This window comes from Achroia grisella, unplaced genomic scaffold (genome assembly GCF_030625045.1).
Source record: "Achroia grisella isolate CSIRO2021 unplaced genomic scaffold, CSIRO_AGI_Agris_v1 utg821, whole genome shotgun sequence".
NCBI lineage: Eukaryota > Metazoa > Arthropoda > Insecta > Lepidoptera > Pyralidae > Achroia > Achroia grisella.
Genome location: NW_026713035.1, coordinates 2,991,136 through 3,000,970, shown reverse-complemented (window position 1 = coordinate 3,000,970; position 9,835 = coordinate 2,991,136). Strand labels below are relative to the sequence as shown.

The window sequence follows — 9,835 nt, the reverse complement described above, 5'->3', positions numbered from 1 at the left end:
ACATCGAGTTTTATACTTTAATAAGTGACTAACTTATTCGTAAGCACAAACATTAATTGCATTTATAATTAATACTATACTGTCCGATGCTTTATACAATTTAAATTGACGAGATCTTTTGCACAAGCACCTAGTTCCTTACAACCGTACATTTATACATATTTAAAAACATATTCAAATATATTTAGGAAATGTATACAAAGATATATTACTAAAAAATGTAAAAACCGAAGTAGCTACTAAAATATGAAATCAAAGATATATGGAAATATTATTGTATTACAACTTATATAATTTAATATTTAAGACGATTTACAAAATATAATGTCCGGTGTACATTATACTATCAAAATAAAAGTTTGAATTTGGAACGATATTAATAAGAAATATTCTTTATGTAAACGATTACATTAAATATTTTATGACATAAAAACTACATTAAAATAGTATATGTTACACCTGATAACCTAATACATTACAAATATATTAAAATCCATTTCAATATATTAATAATGTAGAGAAAATTAAACTTTCACAATATAAGTAAAATATTGTTGGGTAGAAATATAATACATGTAAAATGTTTTATATCTCTATAAATACAAAAAATATACACAATACAAAATAAACATGAAATGTTTTTATTATTTTTATTCCTCATGATAAATGATAAAATCATTTTGCACAAAATCATGAGTTACAAAATTAAGAATACAATCCAAAACTAAATAATAATAACTACGAATATTTTTAAATGCACTTACTATGTACGTATTTATTTTCTAGTTAATTATTAAATAAAAAATAAACGATTTACTACAGAATAACAAAATCGAGAAAAGGAATATTAAAAATATATATTAGTTAGATATAAAACAACAGCAATTTTTAGCATTATCCAAAGTTTTTCGTATAACTGTTTCAGAAGCTCACAAATAATAATGCATGAATTTTATTAGGTAATCCAATAAAATAATTTTAATTATTTAATAACTTAATAAATGAACTATACTCGTTTCAATCAAAATTTATAATATTAAATCTAAATATATTTAATTAGAAACCCTCATTTCAATGACCGCTAATAATGAATAGTAATAATGTAATCGTTAGAAATAACTAATAAGTTGAAATATATAACAAGAAATATATTGCCCTTATGAAGAATACATAGTTACCAAAATATCTAAAATAAATTAAGTTTCACTAAAATTATGTACTAAATCTTAAATTGGTAATAGTTTAGGAGTGTAATAAAAAAACACTAATATTAAAAATGATTGAAATTATATAGGACAGCTGAAAATTGTGAACAATGAAAATGATAGCAAACCTAGCAACCAATATATTAATTATAAAACAAACAAACCTCTTATCTACAATGTAAAGCAAACTGATAAGACATCTAGACAGCTACAGTAAGAGACTACAATTTACATTATAATAGATACAGAAGACGATAGATTAGACGGATGGAAATTCTGGGGCATTAGCATTAAGTTATAACTCTAAAGAACACTAGGTTTTACTATTTATACTATAGGGTAAATCATTATTATCTAGGAGAACGTAGGAGAAAACTATTATTAAGGGTATACAATTTACGATTTGGCATCTCGTGTAAAATTATTTACACAACTAATAATTGTATTATAAAAAACAACAATCTTAGTTTAATAAGAGCTACTAACCCACCACAGAACAATACTAGGACTAGTAAAATGAAGTAAACACAAATAAAAGGTAGCTATCGTACTAAACTTAGCAGCTCTTCTAGCACTTCTAAATTTAATTCCGCTTTTACTACTCTCTTTCAAGCAATTCAAATCAAGCCACTATTCCTTGCATTAAGACAATGCCACATAAAGGCATTTTGTTGCAGCCTATACATAATAACATTATAATCTCTTTAAATCTACTCAAGCGAGATGCTACTTAAGTAATTATGTATTAAAACTTCAGTGAAACATCAAATGAGAAAAAGTTTACTGATTTTGAGCAATTGGGTATAAAACACACAATGGTAGTCACAGCGCATATCTTAAAATTAGATCTATATTTAGAGCTTAATTTATTATTTACAAACACCCAATCGTAACTAATAAATTACACAAACAAGTGCAGTACATTGTTCTAACAACCAACAATTAGTGTGCTTAGGAATTGTCGTGTTACGATTTTGAATATTAACAATTTGTAATTCAGTACAGGTTTCGTGTTGTGAATGTGTTACAAAAATATTTACTGAAGTCTTTGTGTCTTATATAATACATAACAATAAAGTTTATAATGAACGATTATCATTTTGCGCTATATTTGACACGTTTTGTGATAATGTATTTAATCTGTTATGCACTTGTAACTTATCTTCTATTTTTGAGACTTCCGTATCTGGGCCTTCTTTAAGAAGCTCCCATATATTATTTTTGTCCAATAATTCGAAACCACCTCTATTTTCGGGTGCAATATCTAATTTAGGGGGATCAGTTAAAACTTTTGAAGTTTCAGATATAGGTGTTGGTGGCAATTTGTGTATTTCCTTATTTATGGACTTCAATGGTTTTGTGATGTATTTGTCTGGGCTCACATGTTTCATTTTAGTTTTATTTAATTTTATCTCAGAATGTACAGTGTCATTTTTAGCATCGTTCGTTACATTGTAATGCGCTTGCACTATCGGTTTGTTTATTTGATTCGTTAGTTCTGGTTTTTTTATTCTATGGATCGTTTTAATGTTGTTATTTGTTATAGCTGTAATCGAATGAGATATACCAGTTACTTCAAAATGAGAACTGTGAGATATAGTTACATTAGAATCATTTTTATGTAGCGCTTCTGATGATTGGTTTTTGTCAATTTTTGGTAAAGGATTTATTTGATTGCTATCATTAAATAAATCAGTATTATTTTGAACATATTCATTATGAACTAACAATTTATTTATTTTCAGTTTAGTTCTATTGACTTTATGACTCATTGAAACATTGGTAACTGCATTAGCTTTTACAAAGAATTTCTCTTGTTTATCACCATAAACAGCTTTGAGTGTACCTTTGCGTCTTGGAAGAGGTTTTTTCTTAATGTCTTCTTTTTTCGATGCTAATTTAGGTGTATATTGTTTTTGTACTACCAATTCTCCATTAACTTTGGGTAACAATGGCACAATATTATTATCGACTTTCGAAGTATTGGTTTGATTTATAACAGTTACAGTAGGAATAATAATTGGATCGTAACTGTGTTTCTCGAACGTTGTGTTCTTTGTTACATTATTATAAGTTGTGCTTGTAAATTCTTTTTTAATGTGAGAAATAGACATGGTAAAAGTCGGATTGGTGGTGGTAACAGTAATTTCTGCAATTGTTGACTTTTGCGTCGTACTTGTAGTTACACTTATTGGAGTACTAGTTAATTCCATTTCTCTTACATTTGAACTTTGAGGAGTTTCAGTAGTTCCAATATTTGTAACATTTGGTACTTTACCATGTTTTGTTTCAATATGTTTTCTAAACTCATAATCTCTGCTACAAATACGTCCACACTCACAAATATTATCAATATTTGTAGTAGTTTTGAGACTTGCAAGTTCAGTTTTATCAAACCATGTAATGAAATCGTCATCAGTAATACCTCTAAGTAGAGGGCTTCCAGGCCTTGCATGGAAGAAAGTTTCAACAGCTAAGTCAGGCCGAGTTGCTGGATAAATTTTGGTAAATGCTGGTCTTAAACTAGTAATGATGAACTTCGATCTTGCTTCATATGTGACACATACAGGGCACGTTGAACTAATCTGTAATTTCATATTTTTACTGTATTAATAAATTTTACAATTTTGCAATACTTGAATTAAAATACTAACTGTAAAAACTTAATAAGAGCATGTTTAAATCATATTATCAATAAGCTTTTTGTAATGGATTTTGGTTTAATCGTAAATATAGATTTAAACTCAGTACAGCAATAAATTACTTGATCATTTAATCTTATATAAAATTCAGGTTCGGAATATTATGTCAATGGTTAAATACCTTAAAGGAATTTGGAAGCTATAAAAAAATACTTACATTGGCAAAAACGAACCAGACAGATTCACCCCTTGAACCATAATGTAAATCAGCAAAAGTGGCCCCATCAAGTACTACTGGATTTACGGAATGCAATTCGTATCCGGAGAACAGCGAAGATTCCAATCGTAGAATACCTGAACGCTCTTTTCCCTTCCATCTGAAATGAAATATAATAGTATAGTACCTACCAAGATAGAGCTTTATAGATAAGACAGAATATATAACACAATTTGATATAGTTTATAACCATTTAATTCAATATAATATTCATCTAGTTTATGTAGGTATGAGTTTATACTTCAGGATTTAGAATTTGTTTTAAATTATAGTATTTGCTAATATTTGTTGTATTGATATTTCCTCTATCAAAAAAATATTAAAGACAATTAGATAAAATAAATTACTTGAAGCAGGTCTTGATAATCAATGTTGGTAAATTTCCTTGTAGATCTTCTATACTACTCCTTTCAGGCCTGATTTCTTCAATGATAGCTGCTTGGATATTCAATAAAGCATTCTCCGGTTTCGGTGTATAAGTTGAGTAGGATATCGTTCCCTGGAATGAAGAAAATATAAAATTCAAACACAATAGCTTATAAGAGTAGACAAAGAACGTTTAAATGGATCTCTTTTATATTATTAAAGCATAACATGCGAAAAGTATGAAACGAATGATGATGAACCAAACTTTATCAACTTAGAGTTGGCTTGTATTAAGATTTGATGATATGTTCAAATATTTATAATTGTAAAAAAATCAATTTCATAAATAATCCATTAGCATTCTTTTCTATTATTGTTTTATAACAATAATAATCAATGATGAACCTAACTTTATCAATTTAGAGTTGGCTTGTATTAAGATCTGATGATATGTTCAAATATTTTTGGTTTTTAATTGTAAAAAAATCAATTTCATAAATAATCCATTAGCATTATTTTCTAATATTATTTTATAACAATAATAATCAATCATGTAAAATTTATCAATTTAGAGTTGGCTTGTATTAAGATCTGATGATATGTTCAAATATTGAATATTTCATAAATAATCCATTAGCATTATTTTCTATTATTGTTTTATAACAATAAAATCAGAACAATTTATCAATTTAGATTTTGTATTAAGATTTGATGATATGTTCAAATATTTTTGGTTTTTAATTGTAAAAAAAATCAATTTCATAAATAATCCATTAGCACTATTTTCTATTATTGTTTTATAACAATAATAATCAATGATGAACCAAACTTTATCAACTTAGAGTTGGCTTGTATTAAGATTTGATGATATGTTCAAATATTTATAATTGTAAAAAAATCAATTTCATAAATAATCCATTAGCACTATTTTCTATTATTGTTTTATAACAATAATAATCATGTAAAATTTATAAATTACAGGATAATATGATGTCTGTCAGAACAATTGATTTTAGCTACCTAATGCGATGTCTGTGGTGTACTGTGCAAGTCATGACCGTTGCCTATATACTTAAACGGCTTGTTTCCTCTTTGCTTGCTGCATCTGCCTGTTTGCTTGCTACATCAGTTTGCCAATCCAATTACATAAAAAAATACTTATATTACCTGCACTGTAGCACAGCCAGCTCCTGTAGCGTATACAAACACTTTAGTAGGCAATCCTGGTAACTGAAGTAGTCTGGGTGAAGTACGAGCTCGGAGCTCTAATGTATCTGTTAATTCCATGCCTGCAGTCGCCAGAGAGACTGTTAATGCTCGGTGTCTGTAAACATGAAATTCATATATTTCAGGAGTTACAATTAGGTCTATTCTTATTAAGTAGTGGTGGCTATATAAAATATGCATGCATATGCTGCCAATTTAACTTCTTATATTTGTATTTATGTACAATGTTATATATATAAATATGTGAACATTAATTATTAGAATTGATATCACACGATAACAAGGAATAGCATAGAAATGTATTTATTAAAATTCTGCGTCTTGTATTAGCATGTTTTAAGCTCGCAAATAAAAGACCTTGAACTTGTGACAGAATACCGTCAGCTGGAACAGTTACGATACGAGTTGATAATATTGACTACACGATTCAGCTAACCCTAATGACTACTATTCCCAGAGTCAGTTTATTGATTCTTTGAATACACTTATATCAAAAATTTATAAAAAAAATTGAAATTATGAGCATTTGCCAGAAGAAACTTCTTCAAAGCCGTATTGTTTCTAACCATTTATGTTCAAAAGTATGGATATGAATTCCCTATTGATAAAAGTTGATAGAATATTACGGTGGCTACATAATAATATATTAATCAGTTATTCCGAACACAATCCATTACATATTAGTCAAAAACGCTTATGGAAGAGTGATAATTAAATACTATTGATTCGTTATTCGGAATTAAAAGATATTTTAATCACTAATAACATTTATGTACTAATTTTAAGTGTTTTATACCAAAATATATACCTGTCATGTGCTAATGCGGCGTACTGTGCTGCTGCTTTAGTAGCACTATAAGCAAGACTGGGATGCCTTTGTAATGTCGATGCTCGATAGTATAAAAATCTTGCAGCCGCTTCTCCTTCAGCGAGTGCGCCTCGAGCACATGCAGCTAATAGTACACGAACACCAGCAACATACTGCTCCATTGTTACTGCTTCTGTAATTGTACAAAATAAGTTATGTTACTTATTTGGTAGTAACCAGCTGCTAGACCATATGGCATATGACCATATGATTTATTCTTGCTAATTCGTGATAAACCTCAAAAATGCTCATTGTCAGTAAAAAGTTACACTAATTCACGGATTTCGTAGATAATTTGAAGGCACGACCGAAATATTATAAGTCAGCGTGGATACTATAAAAAAAATACTCTTTTTAAAATTAAATTTTTAAATTATATGGACATCATATCCTAAATGTAATTGAAGGCGAAAGTTATAATCATTATTAAGACAATTTGTTTACCATAAGATGTCATTTTGATGTTCCTTGATGTTTCTTCAAGAAGCCAATCGGCAGCATCTTTTCTAGGAGCAGGCCATCCAAACTCCCCTTCTTCCGTAGTTGACGCATTTCTCAGGATCACCAATGCTTCCGGTACTACCGGGCTCCTAAAATATATAAATAATAAGGCTTTTAAAATAATAGATACTAAATATACAACTAATAAAGTAGATATTAGTAGTTAGAATGTAGTGTGTAAAATTAATTCGTCGCTGGATGAAAACTTTTGTGTTTGTTTTGGGTGGGTGATTTCTTTGTATATTATGTATGTAGTTACAACAAAAAAAAAGTGTAAATTGTCCAGTATTATTATTACTATATTATTGATTAAACATACCTTGCTAGTACAAGAGCCAATACAGTAGCGGCTAAAGCAGCAGGTGAAGTCAAGTTATACAGATTCTTCTCTAAATAACTTTGGGCTTTTTTTGCAATATCTGCATCCATCTGAAATAGATATAATTTTGTGATATAGAAAGATATTTTGACATAATGAACCAAATACAGATTTTTATATATAAAAATATAATATATTATTAATTCATACGGCAAAATTATGTTCTAACCTATTCAGATTTTTAAGCGTTTGTAAGGAACTAACATTCAAGATGGTCTATTATTTTATTTTATTTTTATATCACTTGGAGTAAATTACCTGACTCTCTACTCCAACTTCCAACAAGGCAACCAATGTTTCAGCAGTAACTTCCACTGTTCTCTCCCATTCAATTTCTTCTTGAGTCATGTTTCCATCTTTGTCGTAATAATAATACTCGTTAACGTCTATATCTTTATCAGTTCCATTAATTTTCTTTATTTCTACAGGATAGTAATCTACTTCTTTATCAGCAGCCAACGGAGAAAACGATCCATCGTTATTTTGCCGACCTTGGATCCACTTTTTGATATTTTGCAGCAAATCGGGATCAATTGGGTAGTATGATTGTATTTTTGTCAAGATTTCTAAAATTTTAACTGTAGATAAATGACTGCTCATTGCTGGATGATCGCTGAATGAATTGTCGCTTTTACGGAATGAAAGGAGTACTTGAACCTGAAAATAATATACACATATACAATTTCAATACATATAGAAAAAATAATTAAAGAATGATTCGTTGATTTCAGAAATATATTACTCGTAAAACTATATTAAACTTGTGCAGAGCATAAATTATATAGTAGTTGTAACTAGCAGGGTGAAAACTCTTGCAAAGTTAAACTTATTGTACATTATTTCTATTGTTTCTTATTCCTAAATACTGTGACTGTACAAAAAACTATAAATAATAAAATATGTTTACCTGTTCCGGTAATTTCTTCAAAATTTTCTCTCTTTCAGTATCATCTACCAAATGCGGAATGTGCTCTAATGCCAATAAAGGAGCCAAGCTGGCCGATGCTGCCGACAATTGGGAATCCCTCCACACTTCTGACCACTGATCAGTTGAATCTGTCTGAAAACTATATAGAGGTAGATGGAGACCTCCTGAAATTAATAGAGTTCCACTTGCCGAGCCGGGGACCACACCTCGTGGAAGACCTAACTCAAGAACTTGGGAGAAGCCTGCTTCTTCGTTGAAGTTCCATATTCTGTAAACAATTTTTTTTAAAGAATTAGAGAGTTTTGTAAGAAATTTGGTGTTTACTTAATGGATTTATATTATTTTGTTTAATTCCGTTACCATTTTGTTTCAGATTTATACACGAATACCCAGTATTATAATCATCACGTACATTATTTTTCTGAAGTATCGTGAAATTTGGGCTATCTTTATACTTCTTTGTTAAATTTTTCATATGAACCAATTTTAGTAAGATAAACTGTGTGACAGTGAAAAGCTGATTTTTACAAACTTACCTAAAGTCAGCTTTATCTCCCCATAAAGCACTGAAGCCTACATATTTGATCCTCATGTCAGATGATAATGGCCAGACAAGGAGTCTTCTTTCAGATGGAGCGGCACCTCGTCCCACGGACAATCTGCCTCCTTCCCACCAAACCCACCAAGCGCACCAAGAGTCTGCACCCGAACACTCTTCATCGTTTTCCGTTTGTTCTGCACTCGCTAAATGCACATCGTACCCTGAAATGAATCGTTTATATTTAGGTTAATATATAAATCAGGACATATTTATACTTTTTTTATTTTTTTATTAATATGAACAAGCAATCTAATTATATCATTATACAGAACTAAACACTTTAAAATATACTATTTGTCAGGAATTACATTTTTATTTGGTCTTTATTTATACTTTTAATATAAGTTATACATGAAAATGAAGTTATTCCTTCTTTATTATCTACAACAAATATGGAAAGGTAATTTTCAAAAGTAAGTTGTTACTTAGAAAATAAGATTTCCATTAACCAATTAGTATCATAAAAACACCAACTCCTTAGTATAACGATAAATTTTTTCTAGGAAGTTTATATCTATTATTATATTTTTTTTAAATTCATGGATTGTCTACCAAATTATTCTTTCTGTATTCATCATATTTTCTACAAATAGAGATAATGCCACTTACCATGTCTTCCTTTAGCGATCCACACCCTGCTTCTCTCAAAAACGACTCTATACATATCATCAGAAGGCTCTTTGACAGCAGACAAGGCGACGTGGGCTGCTCCCCGTGATCGCAGCTCCAACACCAGACCAGCCCTGTTCCTTGGCGCAGCCACCCATTCCCATTCCCAGGAACCACGAGACGATACAGCTAAATGTTCTGAAATTTTTAAAAGTTGAAGATATATTATTTT

At 29.5% G+C, this 9,835-nt stretch overlaps 1 protein-coding gene across 1 annotated transcript in view; it reads right to left on the bottom strand.

The window, feature by feature from the left end:
- Positions 1 to 912: 912 nt before the first annotated feature.
- Positions 913 to 9,835, bottom strand: part of LOC131852023 (C3 and PZP-like alpha-2-macroglobulin domain-containing protein 8) — a 126,933-nt gene continuing 118,010 nt past the window's right edge. The window contains exons 15-25 of the mRNA XM_059202593.1: positions 9,604 to 9,801; positions 8,930 to 9,155; positions 8,373 to 8,661; positions 7,724 to 8,122; positions 7,406 to 7,515; positions 7,030 to 7,175; positions 6,526 to 6,718; positions 5,658 to 5,814; positions 4,472 to 4,623; positions 4,065 to 4,224; positions 913 to 3,790 (exon numbers count right to left, since the gene is read on the bottom strand). Coding sequence (XP_059058576.1) covers positions 2,285 to 3,790; positions 4,065 to 4,224; positions 4,472 to 4,623; positions 5,658 to 5,814; positions 6,526 to 6,718; positions 7,030 to 7,175; positions 7,406 to 7,515; positions 7,724 to 8,122; positions 8,373 to 8,661; positions 8,930 to 9,155; positions 9,604 to 9,801 — 3,536 coding nt within the window. The 3' untranslated portion in view covers positions 913 to 2,284. The remainder of the gene's footprint in view (positions 3,791 to 4,064; positions 4,225 to 4,471; positions 4,624 to 5,657; positions 5,815 to 6,525; positions 6,719 to 7,029; positions 7,176 to 7,405; positions 7,516 to 7,723; positions 8,123 to 8,372; positions 8,662 to 8,929; positions 9,156 to 9,603; positions 9,802 to 9,835) is intronic.